The sequence below is a fragment of the Lynx canadensis genome, chromosome B4 (genome assembly GCF_007474595.2).
Source record: "Lynx canadensis isolate LIC74 chromosome B4, mLynCan4.pri.v2, whole genome shotgun sequence".
Classification (NCBI taxonomy): Eukaryota; Metazoa; Chordata; class Mammalia; order Carnivora; family Felidae; genus Lynx; species Lynx canadensis.
In genome coordinates this window covers 55,399,692-55,422,586 of record NC_044309.1, presented here as the reverse complement: position 1 = coordinate 55,422,586, position 22,895 = coordinate 55,399,692, and the positions used below count along the sequence as shown (strand labels likewise).

Sequence of the window (22,895 nt, the reverse complement as noted above, 5' to 3'; positions counted from 1 at the left end):
TCTGAATTTATTTCTAAATTCATGTGTGTCTATAGATATAGACACATATGTATATATGTATTTTATACTATATCTTAATGGGTTACTGAAGTGTGCAGGACTGTTTGCCTTTGTGCTAAATGACTCCAAGTTGCTGTGCTTTGTGAATTATGCTTTGGTGAGTTTGTATTCTCCATGCTTTAAGCACTCAGTCGGTACTTGCTGCTTTTAATGTGCTTGCTTCTAGTAGTACTCTGTATCTCTTTATCTCCCAGCTTTCATTTGCTGCATTTAATCTGCTGTTGTCCAGAAAAAAAGATACTGATAGATTTTAAAATACGTTCCTATAATTGTATATTTATAATAACTGTATGTCATAGTATGGATATGATCTATAGGGATCTCTTATGAATCAAATACATAACCTTTAGTACTTGGAACTATAACAGTTCTTTTTTGACTGTTGAGAGTTCTGGTTGGCTTATTTTCCAGTTCTAAGTTATGTTCTGAATAGCTGAGGCTACTGGTAAGTGATTTCTGTTTAAGTGATCTATGTTAATCTTGTAGCCATTTGAGTTGGATACTAATTTTCGTTTTCTTGCATCCAGTTTGTGTAATATGAGATGCCTCCATATTTGGAGAGCCACTGGAGCTCCCCTTTCTTCCTGGTGCTATTTCAATGAATTTCCTTTCTCTACCATTTCTCTCTTGCCTCTGTATTGATGAGATTGAAAGATATCCCTGAGAGAGAAGGGGAGAATAAAACTTGGAAGAACTTGTGGAATTTTATTGCCTCCCTTGCTGTCATCTGCATACTTCTCCCTTTTCCTTAATATCCATTTGTGTACTTAAGTTTTCTCCTGCTGCTCGTAGTTGATAGAGTAAATAATCTCACACAGTGATTCTCTGCCCACTTCAACTTGGTATTTGTCCTTCACTTTTCTGTGAATCTCTTAACCCACACTGCACATTCTCTCACTCCTCCTTCAGTCCCACATTCTTGTAGATCTCTTGCACCAGTCCTTCAGAGTCTTTACCAGTAGCCTGGAATTGAGTGTGTGTATGTGAGGAGGTGTCTGCCCCACTGCAAAGCAGACCCGAAGTAGAAGGGCAGGGGAATCCCCTCATCTCACTGTGATTTTGCATCAGTGTAAGAGATTGAGAGAAAGGAAGAGTGTGTTCATATATCTCAAACTGGGACTCTGAGAACCTTTTTTTTTTTTTTCTTCATTGAGAATTGATAAGAAGAGTGTTTGGATTCTGTGTAACATGATATATATGGGAAAATGGATTAGGAACTCCAAACATCCAAGGAAACTTTTAATTACAAAGCATGAGTGAGATATAACTGGTAGCCTTTTGTTAACGGATAGAATTCATATCTCACAATGTGAATATAATCTAAAGGGGTCAGGCTTTTTAACAAGCACATTTTTGTACTTTGCACATGGTCAGTTATATTTTTCCCCCATTCTTTCTACTAGGAATTTCCATTTTTTACCTTGACGGCATTCCCTCCTGGATTTCTCGTGCATGTTGGGGGTGTTGTTAGTGCACGTTCTGTGAAGCTTTTGGACCGCATCCACAATCCTGGTATGTTCTTTAAGAGTTTGTTTTCAGTGTTTCATTTGCTTTAACTGTGGTTATTAAAATTGATTTTTATAGTTTTAAAGAATCAAATCTATCTGAAAAGAGAAATGAAAATGAAAGTATAAACTGGCACATGTTGCTTTAAGTATTTCTAGTAATCTTAATTAAAAATAATCAAATAAGTAGAAGTATATTTTAGTTGCTTTTTTATATAAAACAAATTTTGATTCATTTTTGGCCTAGTTAACACTTTGAGGGAATCCTTAAATTAACTTCTGAGTCTGCTATTTGACCCAGACAGATAATAAATTTTTACAGTTTGACCATTGCAGCCCTTATCTTAAGATGTTAATTGTTTTCATTAGCAGTAACTCTTTGTGGATTATTTTAGTAATTTCCTTATTCCTAAAAGCAAGTGTTCTTTTGAAATTTAATTGTAAACATTGTGTATTGTCTAAGAATTAAAAAAAAAAAAGTGCTGTCTGCTTTCTCGTAGAGAAAAGACCTCTTTTCTGTAGCTATTTGTTCTATGTAAGCAAACAGGTAAGAAGAGTAGGCCACTTCTTTTAAAACATGGGGCCATGATTGTAAAAGAAAGGCCTCAAACCAGTCTCAGTTTCAGGCCCTTGGATTAGGAATGCTTTGGTGGTTTTTCTGAATATAAAATAAGCATGAAAAGTGTGGTAGAAATTTTCTGTTTGGAGCGTTTTCTTGCATCTCTCATTGACTGGATTCCCAGTAACTCATTCAAGCCACTTATTTTGATGATATACCTTAGACCTAAGTTATGTTAGTATTCTTATTTGGCACATATGCATACATGCTTTTGAAAATTTTGAATTGTCACTTCCAATAACCTCTTCCTGAGGCTTGTACTGACAGCTACAAAAGGAATAAAATGCTTTGAAACTATTTTATGTAAAACATTGCTGATAGTGATTTTGAGGATACAGAGCATTACCATCCTTTTAAATTAAAAAAGAAAAAGTTAATGCAGTTTTTTTTTTAATTAAAAAAAAAGTAAAAGTGGTTTGATGTCATTTGAGTTAATAGTTATAGAGAAACAGAATGGAATTTTTTCCAGACCCTGAATGAGATTTTAGGAGAGCAATAGTAGCTAGGATTATTTAACTCTGAAGCTGAACAAATACATACTTTAAGCATTAGTCTTCTCTGGTTTATTATTTTTTTCCGATGTTCCTTATTTTTTCTGGCCAGTTTGAGGTCTTTTCTTAACGTAGTATTGTATATTCTGCAGTAATTAAAGGCATTCTATATATGAATGATGCCAGTTTAATGTATTGAGACATTGAAGACACTGCAAGTTCCGTATCTTTGTGTTTGGGAACTTGAATTATTTGGAAAGTGCAAGGAAATACTGAGTTAATATACCTGACATTAACTGTGTGACCCAAGGCTTGTTACCTGTGTTTCTATGCACTATTGACTCAAATATTTTGATAGCTGGCACCCACTCATAAGCTCCAAACATGGTTTCAGGAGTATATTTAACTGTTGGTGGTATCTTCTGTTTACTGAAAACATTTTTATTTTATTGTTGCTTCCATGTACTCTGAGTAAGCTATAGAGTCTGGGAGAACAAACAAGGGTTATTTAAATAAGTTAAGTAAAGAGCTATATTTAAAATCACATTGCTTTTTACAACAAACTCTTTTTTACGGTTTATCATACTTGCCAGTTTATTCTAGTGGTGTGAGAAATGTAAGAATCCAGGCCCAGGGAAGAAAACAGTATTCCTTATTACAGAATACAATTTGTGTATTGTAATTATCAGCTTACGCATTCTCTTCCTTTCCTTCCCTTTCAGAAATTTTTTCAATTCACATGAAAATTCAAAAATTTTCAGTTACTAATATGCTGTTTCCCAAAAGGTTATGGGCATAGATATATAAATGCTCTTTCATGATATATAAGCTATATTTTAATTTTGTTTTATTTTCAGTTAAATACAAATCAGCTATATATTCTAATGGTTTCAATATTACATTGTTTTGATATAAATATCACATTTTTGGGGTTGTTTTATGTAGGTATTATGCATTAAAAAAGGACATTTTCTTAAGAACTTTTTTTTAATGTTCTTAATGTTTCATAAATAATTATTTATGAAAAGGATTTAATTTGTTGAAAAACGCTGAATGTTGAAACAAAAAGAACTCTAGATTAGCATCTACCATGATGATGATGTATTAATTTTATGACACTGAGTTACTCTGCTGAGAGAAACTTACAATGGATTGAAATGCATGTGCTAATGTTAAAAGTGCTGTATTTGCACTCTCAAATCAATCTTGCAGTTATTTTTTGACTAGTGAATACGGGAAATTTTCATTTTACACTGAGTGTAGAAGGAAAAAAAATCTTATTTTAAAACCACTACCACCTGCTAACTATGGATTATTATTTTGGAGTTCTTTTAGAATTTTCTCCTTTGTTAAATATTAAGCAAACATGGTATATACAACAAGGAAAAGAATGGGGTGGTTTTAAAAATCAAGGTCATTATCTCAAACAATTAGACTTTAGTTAATGTTAGATTATGATAGCATGCTCCTTCTTCTCTTTCTATTTCTACTTCTTATTAACTCTGCTGTCTGTGTCTTTCCAGTTCCTGTCGAGTGGTATTGTCAATTGTGTTCTTGTTTGTAGTGTTTTTTTTTGTTTTGTTTTTTTCCTACTATTCTGCACCTAAAACTGATCTACTAATTTGCTGTTTTGAACTCAGCCTTTGTCGGAATTATGGGTAACACAAGATCTTACAAACTGCTAGACTGGAATAGTTTCAATTCAGGTATTTTGATGGTCATTCAGTACTACATATGCTGACAAAAATTATGGCAGCTCAGTGAAGTTTTTAGAAATGTTCTAGATTAAATAGATTTATTATCAATTCAGTTATACAGACACATTCTGCAGTACATATGTTATAACTCTTACAGTTCCCATGGAAATGCAAATATAAAAATGTGTTAACTAAAATGAATTAACCAAAACCATAGAAATACCATAAATTATAAATGGCTTATTTTAGGTAATTAGCTTTCAGAATGCTAAATTTAAATTATATTTATTACATTTTGGGTAGTTTCTTCATATAAGGTAAATGAGATAGACATTAGCTTTATGATTAAAGAAATATTAATTGTTAAATATTAGTATTAAATGGCTAGACTTGATAAACTTAAAGTATGTTTAAACTTTATTTAGGTTTGAATATATTTAGTATTCCATAAATACTATGAAAGTACAACTATTACCATTTTTTTTATAATTCTAGAAGTGTTTCAAAATTTGGCAAGTAAGAGATTTTGGGGGGATGAACAGCTTTCATGAGCTCCCTTCCTTCCCCTTCCATGTGAGAATATAATTTTCTTTTTAAGTAATTTTACTTGTGGATATAGTTTGTAGCTTTTAGAGAAACTAAGATAACCTTACAGCTGATGATGTGGTTTAGAGTCAAAGCCAATTTTTCTTTTTGATAAAAGCATATTCTCTTAATATAAATATCTAAATTTTTATGTTACTTGTGGAATTAAATAATGGAACCATTTTGATTCAGTATCAGAAGCTGGTATTTTGCCTAAAGAATTTTACCAGTTCTTTGTGTCAGAAAGTATATCTATTTACAGAGAAACAAAGACACTAAGAGGCTCACCTTTTAGATAATATCCCATAATCTTTTCAATATTGTAAACTTTTTTGTTCTTAGGAGCCCAGGATGTAAGTTCTGATGTAAGTAACACATGTTCGACTCTGAAGTAACTCATGTTAATCATGCAGATTTACCTAAGTTCAGTCTAGTAAACAATCTGATAAGGTCCAATCTTTGCGGATTATCAATTGGTAAGTCGTCAGGGAAATTACCTCTATTTCCTGTCCAAGTTTTTGCCAGTATATTATCACACTGATTAAAATTAAAATAATAATTTTGAATGGAATATGTTATACTTGGTTTTTAGTGGGAAAAATACCCTGCTGGATTCATTTAATAAACATAATATATTTTTGAAAATTAAGCAGATTAGTGAATAGGAAGAGAAAAAGCCTAATTATGTAGGGAAAGGACATTGGGAACAGAGTGATCATTAATAATTTAAGGAGCTTAAAATTTGTCAGGGCAAACATGTTTAGAGTGAGATGTGTGTTAGATGATAGAACAGTCTTGGAAAGTAGAAAAGCAGTTAAATCTTATAGGTCTAATACTTTGTTGCCTGTAAGCAGAATTACAGAATTTGGCAAGGAGAAACACGGTTGAGGAAAGAGTATATCTTGCCATCATTTAAAATAAAGTCAGGTAGTAAGTGTATGAAAAAAAGATGGATATGAATTACAGAAATATTAAAAGAACATAAGGGACACCTGGCTCAGTCAGTAGAGCATGTGACTCTTGATCTTGGGGTTGTGAGTTTGAGCCCCTGTTTGGTGCAGAGATTATTTTAAAATCTTAAAGAAAAAAAAAAAGATAAAAGATGACACTTTCAGTTTAATGTTCTCATAGTTCTGTGCTTTTGACTAAGATATTAGAATCTTTATGGTAGTGGAACATACTCAGAAGTCAGAGTGATTTTCATATTAGTTTAGGAAAAATAATATAATTCTGAACAAAAATATGATAAATGTATTCAAATCATTTATGTATTCTTCTCTGTAATTAGGGAATATTTAGCCATTATTATCCTATATTACTGTAGAAAATCAATAATTGGCCACATCAGTAAAAAAAATAATTGTTGATATAATTTTTATTAATGTGAGAAATTATTCATCAATATTGTATTTCCTGGATTCTCTGACAACCATTTATTATGTAAGGTATCATCAATTAATGATAGCTTCCCAAGAGGAAAGAGAAGGAAATACTACCATGTTAAATATATTAACTATTAGACATTCTTATTTCAGAAACATTAAAATGTGGAAAGATATAGGAAAACATTTTTAATCACACAATAGTATCTCATGAAATATGATATGCAAGCATTTATTAGAGTTTATTTTGTGCCAGTTTGCTAGATGATAGGTGTGCAAAGATGCCAGTAACCCTGTTTTCATAAAAAGGTCATATTCTGGGAGATTAGAAAAACATGTTAATGGTTTACTGTGTGGTGTGGTGTGGTGTGGGTGTGTGGTATGGTGTGGTGTGGTGTGATACAAGGTACAGAACTAAAGAGGACAGCATAAATTAACTATGTGGCAGGGAAGCTTGGAGATATAATTCTTGAGCTCAGTTTGAAGGATGTATAAGAGATTAACATTTATACTTCAGACAGTGTATTTGGAGGTATGTTGTTACATCCTTTTAATGTAGTTCTGAAACTTTAGCACTGTGTTACAAAACAATATCCTAGCCATTACTTGTTTGATATTTACATAGTTACCTCATACTGTTGTTTGACATTGAATACAGAATGTCTTGGTTAGTTCAGCTTTTTTGTGTGTGTCCTTTTTTCTACTGCTTTGCTGTCCTAGGTTGTGTTAACTACGGTGATAGAAAATATTTTTATGGAGCAGGAAGAAGGAAAAAAAAACTTCAATTATCTGAGAATTTATTTTAAAATTACAGTATTACTTTTTCTTATCTTCCTTCTTATGTTTCTGGCTTGGTAACAGACTTTGAGAAAGACAAGATGAATCTTGCTGCTAGGAAGGAGGAGACACCATGTGCAAATCTTGTATTGTGACGTGGCAGGAACAGGGCCGGCATAGGAATAAGACAGGGTATCCAATGGTTACATTTGTATTAGATCATTGATTATAGCATGGAGAATGGATTTAAAGGCAGCAGGACTAGGGATAGGGAGGCTAGTTAGTTGACTGTAGTATTTCTGGCCAGATGGATTTGGTGGTGATAGGAGAGCTAAAGTTTATAGAGCACTTACTGTGTGCCCGGCACTCTTCTAAGTGCTTTATGGTAGTAGGTCATTCAGTTCTCAAAACACAGCTCTGAGGTAGACATTTTTCCTATTTTGTGGATGAGCAAAATGAAACAATAATTTTCCTAAAGTAAAATAGGTAGTTGTTGGGCTACAGCATGAACCTAACTACTCTGGCTTCAGGGCTTACACTCTTAACCATAAATTTGTAAATATTTTAAATGTAAAATCAGCAGGACTTGGTCATTAGTAAAATGTGGCAAGTGAAATTGTCTCTTGGCAACTTTGAGCTGAGAGAAAGAGAGATTAGGATTATCCTACACAGCTACAAGTCTAAAGCCCCAGCGAGCGTTTGCGTCCTATCTTTTGGAAACCCAAGTCTGTTTGAAAGTTGAGTTATAAAAAATATTTTCAGAGTAGATTTTAAAAGTCTTAGCTCATTGTCTCTCAATGCCTATGATCTCTTTTTTCTCTCTTCTGAGTTTAACACTGAAAGTATTTCTGGATAGCGTACGGATATAATTTTTAATTAGCAATAGCCTCAGTGTAGTTGATGAAAATTTGTTATTTTTTTATATAGGATGCATGTGAGCTTAGATATTTTATCGGGAAGCAACAAGAGGAAATATAAAATAGATATATAATGTGGTTTGAAAAGTACTAGTTTGAAAGAGCTTCCAAACTTAGACAATATTTTTAAGAGTGAATGTTTCAAGTACTGAGTTAGTAAAAACAGTTTGTTTAAAACTAGATAACTTTTGTTTTTGAGAATATTTTAAAAGTTTTATTATTTAAAAAATTTTTTTAAGTTTATTTATTTATTTATTTATTTATTTATTTTTTTTTTTTTCTACGTTTATTTATTTTTGGGACAGAGAGAGACAGAGCATGAACGGGGGAGGGGCAGAGAGAGAGGGAGACACAGAATCGGAAACAGGCTCTAGGCTCTGAGCAGTCAGCACAGAGCCCGACGCGGGGCTCGAACTCACGGACCGCGAGATCGTGACCTGGCTGAAGTCGGACGCTTAACCGACTGTGCCACCCAGGCGCCCCTATTTATTTATTTTGAGAGAGAGACAGAGTGAGCAGGGGAGGGACAGAGAGAGAAGGAGAGAGAATCCAAAGCAGGCTCCGCGCTGGCAGTGTGGAGCCCTATGACAGACTCAAACTCATGAACCGTGAGATCATGACCTGAGCCGAAATCAAGAGTCCGATGCTCAATCGACTGAGCCACATGGGCACCACTATTTTATTATTTTAGATTGTAGATTTTTGAACGTATTATACTTAAGATTTTCTCAATCTTATAATGAATGAACTTTTGCTAGTGCTAAGGAAAGCTTTAGATTAGTGGTCTGAATTTAGAAAATGTTACTCTTTTTTTGTTACTCATCTGAATTGTAATTGTTTAGAATATTTACTTTACTTCGGGGGCGATAATAATCAAAACCAAGAAAAAGAAGTGTAATTATTACTTTTAACATATTTTATATGCTTTAAACATATTCAAAATGTGAGTCAACCAATGTGTAGGGAAATATTTATAGAATATATCAATCTGATAATCTAATTTTTTTTTCAGTTGTAAGTAAAAATCTTTTATTCATGGATGTTCGTGGTGTGCCTACCATGTCTTGAACATGATGTTGGATATTGGGAACACGATTGTTCAGCCAGGCAGACACCCTGTTTGCACAGCCAATCTAGGCTATTTCTTGCACTGTTTTGCTGTGCGTGCATGTGTGTGTGTGTGTGTGTGTGTGTGTGTGTGTGTGTGTAGAGGAGGAGGAGGAGGAGGAGTTAAATGGAGATAGGCTTTCTTGGAACTTGAATTCTACTGATGATCTCAGTAGTTATTTTTTACTCCATCTGAGAGGTACTCACAAGCAGATGTGCAAAACTAAGCCTAAAGTAGTTAAGCCGACTTTGGTTTTAAGTATTTCAATGAGGGTTTTAGGAAGTAGATATATAGAGTTCAAGAAGGCTTTGTAAATATAGCATGTATATTGTGTGAACTTCTTTTTATATGTAATGCAACATGTAAATGTAATACAAATTTTTCTGTCTACATATAATGTAACTGGATACCAATTACTCTCCATTCTTTATTATCTGTAAGAAAAAGTCAGACATGTAATTTCCTTAATTTTGAAATTTTACTCTTTATATGTCTAATATAACTGGATGTTAATTACAATATTATAATATAGTATGTAAATGTTATATGTAATCTTCTCTCCATGTATAAAGAGGGAAATCTCACAGATAAGGAGTAGTTATGTGTCTGACTTATTTTATGAATAGTGAAGACTCCAGTTTGATCTAACACGGATTATATCCCAGCTACCATCCTAAGATCCCAAATTACTGCAGCTTGATGTCTGCTCTGAATTTGCACATCACTTACTGTATGATGGGACTGTTCTTCCTAGGTTGGTACTGAATCCCCACCTAGTTTGAGGTGGTATACACACTTGAACCTGAACTCTCTAATTTCTATTTCATTAGGGAAATTTATGTTCTTCAATGAGTTGTTTTGTGTTGGAATATTACTTTAAGGTGTTTAAGAATGTGGCTTTTTAATGCTTCCATTAACAAGATAGATTATTGTTGTATTAAAAATGTTTATTTGAGCCCACCTAACACTTTATCTCCTCTCGTTTATTTAAAAATTAGATTGAATAATTGTCCATTTTCTTTTCTCTCAATCAGGTTAAAAGATTCTCAAGGGCAGAATTATTCTCTTCCAGAGCTATGTAAAAATAGAATTAAATTGAACACTTTAGGTAGTCAGTTTTTCTTAGTTGCAAGTGTGTGATTGCCTAAAATCTCAAAGGGACTAAGTTTTATAAAGGCATATTATATTGAGTTGTTCACTTCTTTACTTTCTGAGATATGAGCTATTATTATCATTTTACGAATCTTTACCAGTTTTACCTGTACTTCAGAAATAAGACAAAATGTTAAAAAGATGGCAAGATATCAAGCTATGTCCATGCTCTAGAAAAGTAACAGTAAAGAAAAATTAATTGTGATGTCAACCCAAATGTGCAGACAGTACCTCTAAAAGAAGCATCAGTGAGGTATTGATCTAGAGCACAGTGCATGCCTATAAATAAAAGGATATATTAAAAGATTTGTGATATTATCTATGAAGAGTTTTGACCCATAGAATACAAATACAACATCGTATGAAATATAATTTATATAGTACATAAATTTTAATATCCTCTAAAGTGAGATCTTTTTATAATTATAAATAGTTCTATAGATTATTTGGAGGAGCATGGTATTTAAAGTGAAGATTTTTTTTCTTGACATCTCTGAAATGTTTTTTAATTGTGACCTTCACATCTCAGCTGTATATGCTTCAAATGACTAAATTGTATCTAGTTTCACGAGTGGTATGTAGAGTTGCCATAAATTTTTAAGCCAGACTCTTTATTTTGCCTTTTATATGAGTATGATAGATCCTCAGTTTTGACTTTTGGAGAGTGAATAACACAATTCAAATTCAACCAATGTATTTCCTATAAGAATGCAGTTAGCAGTTACTTAAGCTTGAAAAAATCCCATTATGGGATTAAATAGTATATTTCTGAATTTACAGATATAATAAGTAAGGCTGAGTCATAATTACTAAGTGAATATTCTTTGGCTCATCTCTGATATAAATATAATGTAGGCTTTGAAGATAAATTTAATTTTTTCAATATTAAATAAATTGATTCTTAATTTTAATTAAATAACCCCTAAATTTAATAGCCAAAAAATTCATCCTTTGGCTTCTTGCTTACGGTTGTAGATAATTATTGTTGATTCAGTTCCTAGTTTGTGATTAAGTGCTCCCTACTGTATGCTTGCCTTGCTTCCACCTAGACTCTAGGGCCATTACTTTCTGTAACCATTTCAGTGAGCTGCCATAGTTTTCAGTCTGTACTGTCACCTGATCCAAGCATGCGCCAAAATATCCACTGTTTCTGGCTCCTGTCTGCTGAATCTGCTTTGCAAAACCCTTTGTTCTCTGAGCTTTTGCTTAAGCCAAAAACAAAATTTAACAAATTCTTTGGAGTGTGGACATATGCCATTTGCTTCCTTAGCTCCCATGTTGTGTAACTCTTTAGCTTCTATTAAACTTGTAAATACTTTATTAAATACACCAATGGCATCCCCATGTGCAGTTGTGTGGCTCATGTGTCAGAATAAAGGCTGCTTGTGACCTCGTCAGAGGAACATGAATGCTCCACTTGCGCTGCAGTCAGCCCTTTGTTGTGTTGATTTTTTTTTAAATCAGCCACTTATTCTTTCATAGCGTTTGGTTTAATTATCTGATTATTTTATGTGTTACACCAAGGTAAGTTTGATGTAAATGAACTTTGTAATCTATGTGGTTACATGTATTTCATAGTGATTATTATTACACACTTTTCCATTTAGACATGCTGGCCATTTCTAAATAAATATATCCTGAACTGAAAATAAGTAGTTTCCTCCTTTTTTTTTTTTTTTTTTTTTTTTTTTTTACTAATTTAAAAAACAGTGTTATGGATTACTTTCTATAAAATTCATTTTAAAACAGAAAAGCTACCATGTATTACTTGTGGCACAGATGTAGGCAAATCTAATGTGAGAAAAATCTGTTTTTATAAAAACATAGTATACAATTATTTGCCTTAGCAAATAATATTTAAACTTCCAGAAAGATATAAAAAGTAAATAGCGGGTTCTACTAGGGTTTTTAAAGAAAAATTAATTTTTATTTTACAATGTTTTTCAGGGAAAATAGCTATTTTCTAAACTGAGTTATATTTGTTATTTTTTGTGATACCTGTTTTCAAAGAATCATAAATAATTTGATAGTCTGAGCAACTACATGAACAGGAGTTTGTCTTACGATAAAAATGCCCTTATTAGGAAACGATGTTAAATAGATGCCCAAATTGGCCTGGAAACATGTATGTCTTAAAAAAAAAAAAAAAGGATTTGCAAATGTATTTGTGCTGTTAATGTCTACATTACAGGGGGAATATGAAGAAATTCTTTAAGATAATAGTGTATGTGCAAAATAGGGCCACCTAATTGTCTTACACATTTCTTAATTCACAATATTGATTGCTAACACCATATTGTTGTAGTCTTTTCTATTTCTCTCCTTTATTTATCTCATACTTGGATCTTTTTCCTCAGTTTCCTGGAGTCTGCATTTCTTTCTTCTTTCTTTCTTTCTTTCCTTTCTTTTTCCTCTTTCTTTCTTTTCTTTCTTTTCTTCTTTCTTTCTTTCTTTCTTTCTTTCTTCTTTCTTTCTTTCTTTCTTTCTTTCTTCGTTCTTCTTCGCTCTCTCTCTCTCTCGTCTCCTTCTCTTCTTTCTTTCCTTTTTTTCGTTCTTTTTTTTTTTTCCTGAAGGAAAGTTTTAGGGTAGCTCTGTCTTGGATCCAAAACTTTAATACAAGAACTGGCTGGCATCATTTGTAGTTATGACATTATCTCATTTCTCCCTTTTGTTGATCTCCTCCCTGTGGAGGAAACAAAATTACATCATAGAAATGTCTGCTATAACAAGCCTTTTAACCTTTCTTTACTTTGCTGTCTTCAGTATTTTACTAGTGAGTATAATTCTACTTATTCTACTTATTTAAAAAAAACATATTTTGAAAACTGGATATATACTGAAATTCAAAAAAGGAAGTTTTTGGATTGGTTGATTTTCAGTTTTAATAAGTGCCTTTTATGTGGAAAATTTACAAAGAGAGTTTAGCATCCTATTTAGAGTTAAAGTTTTTTCTATACCAAATTGTTCCCAAATGGAATTGGCCACACAAAGAAACAAATTAGGATATGCCCATTATAGACTGTTTCTGTTTTTAACATCTTTGCACATAAAATGTTACTATTATTTGCAGCTGCTGTTCACCAGTAGTTTGCAGCTAAATGCAAGTGATTAGGAAGAATGTGTGCCAGATGCTCCATTTATAATGCTCCATTACAAACAATATCGGATTCCTCTGTGTTAAAAAACAAAACAAAACAAAACAAAACAAATGCATGCTGTGATTCTAAGGGATTTTCTTACTTACAGAACCATACATGTAGTTACAGTGTACTGCCTGAAATTTGTCCTTATTTACATTAACCCAATTACTTGTATTAAATTCAACATATTTGCTCTCTTTATTTTAAATTGGCTGGTCCCTTCATTTCTTGTTACTTTGCTTTAGGACCCCCAAGGATGGCTACAGATGGCTTTCCTCTTTTTAACATTGGACAAATCTTTGCCTTGGAAAGAACCTAGAATATAGTGGGTTATAAAAAATAGGTACCAGGAAATGAAATCAGAATTTAAATTAAATGTATGGATATGACTCACAATGTTCACTGAGCGAGGTGAGTGAGACATAGAATATCCTCAGTTTAGGATTAGAGTCTGGAAACTCTGGGTCTACATTTGAAGTTGTATCTAATAAATATATTCCTATAGATGTCCCCTAAGTAATAAAGCAAATAGAACTAGTTGGTTTATTTTCTAGCAATCAAGTTTAAAAATGTTAAATTTTGTGAGAAGTAGCATTAAATTAAAATGTTAATAAGCATTTTGAGAAATAATATTTTAAACATGTGAAGTTAGTTTTAAAATCTGTTATAGACTAGTGTGTCTTTGCCTTCCAGAATATGTTTATTTTAAACATTTCTTTCTCATATAAACAATGTGCTATTGAGTAGTGAACTGATATAAAATTTATCTTTCAGATGAACCAGAAACTCGAGATGCGTGGTGGGCAGAAATCAGACAAGAAATAAAATCACATGCTAAAGCATTAGGCTGTCATGCTGTAGTGGGCTACAGTGAATCAACTAGCATCTGGTAAATGATAATAACTTGATTTTCTAGATGCTGTAATTTACGGATTGTCATCTAAAAGGTTAAAAGCTTTATGCAAATATAGAGAAAAGAAGAATTATGGAGTGATCCAGGAGCATGGACTTGGGAGTACATCAGACTGAGGTCCATATGCCATTTTTGCCACTTAATTGCTGTGAAACTTTGAGAAAATAACTATTCCTCTGAGCCTCAGTTTATACATTGAAATGGAAATTATAACCATCTATCAATTAAGGTTACTGATGAATTAAATGAGAATTGATACTGGCACATAGCAAGTCTTAATTCTAGGCCTACTTTACTCCAGTTTGTGACCCCACTAACTCTTTCTTCTGGGATATTTGGAAACCTTGATCTAATGTGTCTTTAAGGTTTGTCTGTAAACTCTTTTTACCTAACTGCAACTTAATTTTCTTCTGCCAACACATCATCCTTCCTAACTCTGCCGAGTTAGGAAGAGACTTCCATACTCCTAGTTCTCCATTTCTTTTTCTCCTACCTTTCATTTGAACAATCTCTCTTACTTTAAAGTCCATGCCATTCCACAGTCCAGACTTTCCTACCTCCAAAACATTCTTCTGCCTTTCTTAATTCTCTGCTGTCTCCTCCAGTTGAACATGATTACCTCCCTTCTAATAGCCTGACTTGGTACCTTCTTACTCTCATGTCCTCCTCTATCCCTCAGCTTTCAACTGTATTTTAGGCTTCATATTGTTCAAAATGGTTCCCCTTTTAAATTTGAAACTATAAAATTTCACTCTTGGATCACAACTTAATATTTTTCACTTATCTCATTTGCACATTTATACTGGTTTGTTTGGCTTTTATCTTAACCAAGATTTTCCCCAGTTTCTTAGTTGGGCTCTGATTTGACTTGCTGACTGCCATCAATGAACCCTACTTTCAACCCCTTGAAAAGTTTATAATAAATATCATCTAGAAACTGTTTGACCTTTTGCTGCCCACCTTCTATTCTTTTTTTTTCTTTCTCTTAATGTTTATTTGTTTATTTTTCAAGAGAGAGAGGAGAGGGAGGGGCAGAGAGAAAAGGAGAGACATTCCTAAGCAGGCTCCACACTGTCAGTGCAGAGCCCCATGTGGGGCTCGATCTCACCAACCACAAGATCTTGACCTGAGCCAAAACCGAGTCAAACACTTAACCAACTGAGCCATCCAGGCACCTCCACCTCCTATTCTTGGTTAATCCTTACTGTCAACTATTACATGGGTAATTCTCTTGTGCTTGTGGTGGTCATTATTTTTACAGAAAAATGATTAGACTCTGGTATATGTGGAGAGCCATGCTGTTTCATCTTCTGAGGGCCCTTTCTTTTCCTCTGTGGATCATGTGTGGTATTCTTGCACCTTTCTGTCTCCATTGTAGCTGTTCTACACTTGTTAAAGTAATAACTTTGTTATGCTTATCCTGCCTTACTCCCCGGTAGATAATCTTAGCTCATTCATAGATTTAGTGTCATATGCTTCCAGGTCATAGGGTTATGGTTTTAAAAGACATAGTTTTTGTTATTGGTTTCACATTTTACTGGAGAATTATGACAAGTAGAACACATTTTATGGCAGAGATATCCCAGGGTGCTGTGGGGCCCAGAGGGTTGGAGTTTAGAAGTAAGATTGGAAGAAAGGGTTAATGAAGTAACTGAAGCTTAAACTAAATCTCAGGGGATGAGTATGAATTATATAAATGAAGAAAGGAGGCATGAAGGGAGTGTTTAAGGCTAGTAGAGTAGCATGCAGAGAAGGCCAGAGGTGTACATTCAGTGCGGCAGGAAATAGGTCACAGGTAGATGCGGGAGTGTACAGAAATGAGTCAAATTGATTTACGTAGAAGTTTGAATTCACCTGATACAAGCTTCTTTTTTCCCTCCAGACCTCAAAAAATCTTGTGTTTAAATCCCATTTTTACTAATTTTTTTGGTTCTGATCCATCCTATTACTGGATAAACTCTTTGAAATGTACTTCTGCTCTTAGAGCTCCTTAATTCAGCACATCAGGGGCTCCACCTTCTTCCTTGACATTCTCAGTGCCCACTTAAACATTTTGAGCCTGGTCTGTCTCTACTCAGTTACAGATCAAGTGACCATTTCTTTCATGTCCTTTCAGACTTCTGGTCCACTTATACTGTTTCCAACATTTTGTCCCTAGGCTGCAACTTTTCTCTTTTGCTTTGTATGATCTCATTCAATAATTTTGTGGATTATTTAAAATTAGTTGATATGTAATAAAGAATTCCAAATAATTCTTTTGAAAGTGAGGTTTTTATCATACATATAATGATGTAGTTTAAGCTCCATTTAGTATATTTTGGGTATTATTTGTTTCAGATACCTTTTGATTATTAACTTTAAGCTATAGGGATATTGATAATTACATAGTTACACTTTTAAAATGATTTTAATGAAGTTTAGTATGCATTTAAAGAGTATTTTAATACAGTTTAATGGTTTATTGCTGAATTCCGCAAAATAATTTGTTACTACTTTGAGATATTCAGTCTTTATCAGGTTTACCATATTTTAAAGGAATTTATTGTCATTAATATTGTGCTTTATCTTTTACAATTTTTTAAGTATAAAGAATTCTTACCCTTTTCATTTTATTTATTTACTTTATTAAAAAAATTTTTTTTAATGGTTATTTATTTTTGAGAGAGAGAGAGAGAGAGCACAAGCAGCGGAGAGACAGAGAGAGAGGGAGACGCAGAATGCGAGCAGGCTCCAGGCTCTGAGTTGTCAGCACAGAGCCGATATGGGGCTTGAACTCACAAATGGTGAGATCATGACCTGAGCTGAAGTCGGACGCTTAACTGACTGAGCCACCCAGGCACCCCACCTTCTTCATTTTAATAACATTATTTTTATTTTTTATCCTAGGATAGGAGATAATCTTATGATATCATTAATATTTGTGGAGTCTAACTTGAATTTAAATTGTCACCCTGTAATCACTTTGATATTTAACATTTTTCAAAGTTAGATTGCCTGAAGATGTTAACTGTTTTATGTTTTTTTCTTTTATAGTGAAGAGGTCTGTATTTTATCTGCATCCGGCACGGCAGCTGTACTGAACCCTAGATTTCTGCAGGATGGCACCGTGGAGGGCTGTTTGGAACAGAGGTTGTCATGGCAGCCTGGCTTATTTTCTATGATGGCAAAGAAGGGAGAGGTTAACTTTTGTAACTTTAGAGCTGGGATAGTTCTTCTGTATGAGAGTGGCTTAATATAGAAATGAGGACCAGGCACTTCACTGCTTTTTGTGTAACCTATAGCAACAGAGAAGTATTGAGTTCTGCACTATATGACACACATTGTTATAATTTTTCTAGTATCTTGGTAAGTTACATGTATAACTATCAGTGAAAGAATTTCAAGTGTATATTTTTTGTTATAGTATAGAAGTAATTTCCTTTGATTTTTCTCTTCCTTTCCTTTCCCCTTGTCTACCCTCTGAAACAGAAAAAGGTCATGAAACAATTTGCATAAAGAAAATTCATAATTTACAGAACAATTGAAACACTGTATCGTAACAAAATTATATATAAAAGCTTCCTAAAAAGTGAAATATAACTTTAATGTGTATGAAAGAGAAAGTAAAAGTGAAATTATTAGGTAAAATAGATTACTTTTTAGTTTATTTGGTTATTAATCTCTTAATCTGTTAGCTTCCATAAATGTCAAAAATACTTTCCATAAACAGATGAAATTATCAAATATATATATACAGAAAACTATTAGTTTGGTACCAGAGTACCTGAATAATATAAACTTTAATTACCCCTTACTTCACTGTATGCATATTTGCTTCCCTCCCCCTCCTCCGCCTCCCCCCAGTATTTGTATATTAAGGAAGACAGCAAAAAAAATCTATATGTGATCAAATTTAGTATAAATTTGCAAGTCTCTGTATAACAAAGTTATTCTAGCTCACGTAGGCACATAGAAGACCTTAGTCGGTTTCTTCTTTAGTTTGTATTAAAAAGGTATTTTGACTGTAATATATTACAGAGCATTAAAAGTCAGCATAAATAGGAAAAAAGAAGGTGGAACATTTTAAAGTATATTAAAAGTCAGAGTGTTCTATTTTGAGTTGTTCCAGTGCTGCAATATAGTTCTCTCACATCAGTGGATTTCATTATTGAGTAGATAGAAGCCTGATTTAAAAATGGCCTTTCCCATGCAGCTTGATTATTTTGGTATTGTGGCTTGGATGGATACAGTGAATTCTCTTATATGCCAATCTAGTGGAACAGATACATCCCTATCTATAAAAGAGGAAAATGTCTTTTTCTTGCTATAAAATTATTTATGTTTACTAGAGAAAAATTTGGAAAGTATGGGAGAGTAGAAGGAAGAAAACATTCCCTATAAACTCAGTATTGAGATAATCCCTTCTGTATATTGCATATTTTAAATGCTTCCTGAATTTAAATAGTTCTGTTTTTAGGCCTATGATATTGCATCATTTATGTTAGAATTTCTATGAGGTGTTTAGTTAAAAATTACCCCAGTGTTCAATCTTTTGTGCCCCTTTGTGACACATGGGCTTTGGTTCAAACCAACCAACATTAAAATCTGAGGTCTTCTGCCTTGTATTTTGTGTGACCGAACAAGTCACTTAGTATCTCAGGTTGGTTTCAGGCCAAGAAGAACTAGTTTTTGTTGCTCTTTGCTTTTTATTATATTGTGTGTGTGGGGGGGGGGGGGGTGGGTGTTTATCTATGTTTTCCTGCTTAGTCTTCAAAAAAAAAAAAGAAGCCTTTCTGGGTAGATACTGTCATTCTGGTTATATAGAGGAGGCTCTGAGAAATTGAATAACTTGTATAAGATCACACAGCTCTACTTAGCATCTGATTTCCCTGTTGCTTATACCAGAATGCCGTCCCAACAAAAGAATAATTAATGTATGGGAGTAGTTTGATTTAGAAGGTTATTTTGGAAATTCAGTGCAGTAATGTATACAAGGAATCTGCAGGAAGCCTGACTCCTAGTAGATACAGTATAAGTTTCCTTTCTCTTTTTTAATGTGTCCGCTTGCCAAGTTTCAGCTTCTAACAGGTCACTTTAGATTGGAATGAATTGAGAACCCGTATCTTTCCACAGCTCTAGAGGTGTGGCTGTGTGAATGTCTGGAGTTCTCCATGGAGCTTTCTTCTTCCATTTCTGTTTCCCTAATTTCCTCAGATTTGATGAGTGAAAAAAATACCATTCTGAAGTGAATTCATAAGCATTACTACAGCAAACATTTTACTGATTGAGAAGGTTGTGTGTTTACTTGTGGTTTATGTTGTTTGTGAAACACAGGTGTTTCAGTTTCTCAAAATATTTATTCTGACAAATTCTTAAGTCATTGGAAATTAGAAATGTTAGATTATGCCTATTTTTGACTTTTTAAATTAAAAAAATTTAATGTTTATTTTATTTTGAGAGGACCGAGACGAGTGTGGGAGAGGCAGAGAGAGAGGGAGACACTGAATCTGAGGGAGGCTCCAGGCTCTGAGCTGTCCACACAGAGCCTGACGAGGGGCCTCAAACCCACGATTATATTTGTGATTATATTTGGTGATTATATTTGTGTTATATTTGTCAGACAGTAGGAAAATGTCACCCTTATTATCTAACCATTTGTTTTTATGAACTAGCTTTGGAATAATAGTGGTTTTGTCAGGTGGGACATTCTCAAACGTATGAATTGATGCAGTTCATTGGCTATTTATATAAGTCTTTTCTCTCATACAAAAGTGTATGGTTTTGATTTCATGGTCATTTTTAATTCTTAATAGTCATAGTGGGGACTGTCATAACTCTCATAGTGGTAGAAGTTATATAGTTTATACATTAGTACTATATGTATAACATATGCTTTTGAAAAAATGCATAGAATTTTAATAGATGCTGTCATTTTTATCTTGATGTATTCATATAGGCTAGAAGAAAATTTGCCTGTAGGTTGTGGATTTTGCCACATACCATATGACGAACTGAATATGCCATTTCCAGCTCATCTCACATACTGCTATAACTGCAGGAAACAGAAAGTTCCTGATGTTCTCTTTACAACTATTGACCTCCCAACAGATGCAACAGTTATTGGAAAAGGTTGTCTTATTCAAGCAAGGTATATTTGTGTAAACAATATTGGGGTCCCTGAGAAGTATGAGGTATGGAGTCAAATAGATCTATTTCACATGTCTGCTGTACTGTTTCCTACCTGGCAGGCTGGGCAGTACTATCTGGACCTTGTATTTAGTCACATGGAATATTGGGAGGAAGAGTACCCATTTTAAAACTCCAAATAAGTTTAAATGCAAAAGCAATTTAAACATTTCAATTCTATACAATATCTGTTATTATGAAGATTATTAATTAACTTGTTTCAGGCTAGAACGTGACTCTGCTTTAAGGACATTGAATATGTAATACATTTAGAAATTTATCTTTTTTCTTTTAAAGAAACAATGCTATGTATGGTTTCTTTACTACTTAATTTAGCTCTTAACAGTTCCTTTTAAAATGTACTGGAGTAGGAAATGCTAAATTGTGGTTGGCATATAGGAAGCAGTGATAACTGTCTAGGTCACTGACAACTGCCAGGCTACCAAATCCATTGAAATGCTTTTCTCTCTTCCTCTTACTTGACATCCTCAGCAATAGTAGTAGTCACACAGTTGATCATCTTCTCCTTGATACTCCTTTGACTTCATAGTGCCCCCGCCCCCCACCCCTGCTTTTTCCTACCTTATGTATAATCCTCAGTGTCCTTGTTGATTCTTCCTCCTTTTCTTAATCCTTGAAAGGGCCACGGGTCTGGGACTCTCTCTTCTCAAAGCTCTCTTCCAGGTTGAATTCAATCAGCTCCTGCAGATGTGCTTTCTATATGTCTGTGGACTCCCAGATTTATAACTCTAGTCCAGAACTTTCTTCTGAGCCTCAGACCCATATACTTTCACACCCTATTTTGATGTCTTTTAGGCAACTCATACTTGTTCCATATTGAACTGCTGGCTTTCTCCACTTCTTTCATGTTAGCCTTCTTTATTTTAATGAATGATACCTTGCTCTGTCCACTTTTATGCCAAATATGGTATTCTTTGACACTGTCCTCTTTTCCTAACCTCCCGGCAATCAAAGCTATTCTACAGAGTCATGTTGAATTTTATTTTGAATGAATGTATATTTTTTGTTTATTTTTAAAATTTTTTAAACGTTTTATTTATTTTTGAGAGACACAGAGAGACAGAGCATGAGTGGGGGAGGGGCAGAGAGATGAGGGGAAACAACAGAATCTGAAGCAGGCTCCAGGCTCTGAGCTGTAAGCATGGAGCCTGACATGGGACTCGAACCCATGAACCGTGACATCAAGACCTGAGCCGAAGTCGGTCGCTGAACCTTGTTGTGAGAGATCAAGACCTGAGCCGAAGTTGGTCGCTCAACTGACTGAGCCACCCTGGCGCCCCTTTAGTTTTTATTTTAAGTTTATTTATTTATCTGGAGTGAGAGAGGGAGAGAGAGAGAATCCCAAGCAGGCTCTGCACTGTCAGCACAGAGCCTGACGTGGGGCTCAGTCTCACGTAAGGCAAGACCATGACCTGAGCCAAAATCAAGAGCCAGAGACTTAACTGACTGAGCCACCCAGGCATGCCTGTATTTCTAATACGTTTACTTTTGCTTTTTTTGCTCAATTTCCTCTTACATCTTAGACCTTCCATTTGGGATTGTTTTTCTTTTGCTTGAGGTATAGACTTTAGACCATGTGAACTAGTTTTGCTTGTCTGAAAATATTTACTTATCTTTAAAAGATATTTTGGGCTGCCATTTATTTTCTTGCAGCACATTGAAGATACCCTTCCATTGCCTTCCAGATTTTCATTACTACTATTGAGAAATAACCTATTAGATTAACTTTTATTCCTTTGAAGGTAGCTGCCCTTCAACCCCAGGCTATGTGTGAGCTATTCTATGTATTTTTGGTTTTTTGCAATTTCCCTATGAAATGTTAAGTATGGAATTTTTTATTCTAATTGCTATATATTGGGCTTCTTGAATCTGTAGATTCTTTCATGTGTTTTAGAAAATTTTTAGATATTGTCCCATGTTTCATCTCTCTTCTTGATACTATAATTAAAAATGTTAGACTTTCTCACTGCTTCTTTATGTATGTTACTTACTTTCTTAAATTTTCTATTTTTGTTTATGCCATATCTTGAATACTTTCTTATCTTCCAGTTCTTTGATTCTCTCTTCAACTGTCTCTAATATTGTAGTAAGTCCAATAATTGGGGCTTTAAATATTTGATATCTATTTTTATTTCTAGAAGTTTTATTTTGTTCTTTTTCAAATTTATTATGTTACAGCCTATGACTGATTCTTTAACTGATAATTTTAATATCTGAAATATTTTTGTATTCTCTTATTTCTGTTCTTTATTATTTATTGTGTTTCATTTCCTTAGACTATGATAGGCTCACTGGAAGTTGCAAAAATGGTACAAATAATACCATTTGTATTGGTGACAGATTCCCTCATTGGTGACATCTTA

General features: G+C 33.7%; 1 protein-coding gene across 1 annotated transcript in view; it reads left to right on the top strand.

Annotated features, from left to right (window-relative positions):
• The window catches only part of C2CD5 (C2 calcium dependent domain containing 5), a 100,317-nt gene that overhangs the window by 44,731 nt on the left and 32,691 nt on the right, over positions 1 to 22,895 (top strand). Inside the window, 4 exon segments of the mRNA XM_030321929.1 lie at positions 1,464 to 1,572; positions 14,208 to 14,322; positions 17,380 to 17,475; positions 20,282 to 20,473. Coding sequence (XP_030177789.1) covers positions 1,464 to 1,572; positions 14,208 to 14,322; positions 17,380 to 17,475; positions 20,282 to 20,473 — 512 coding nt within the window.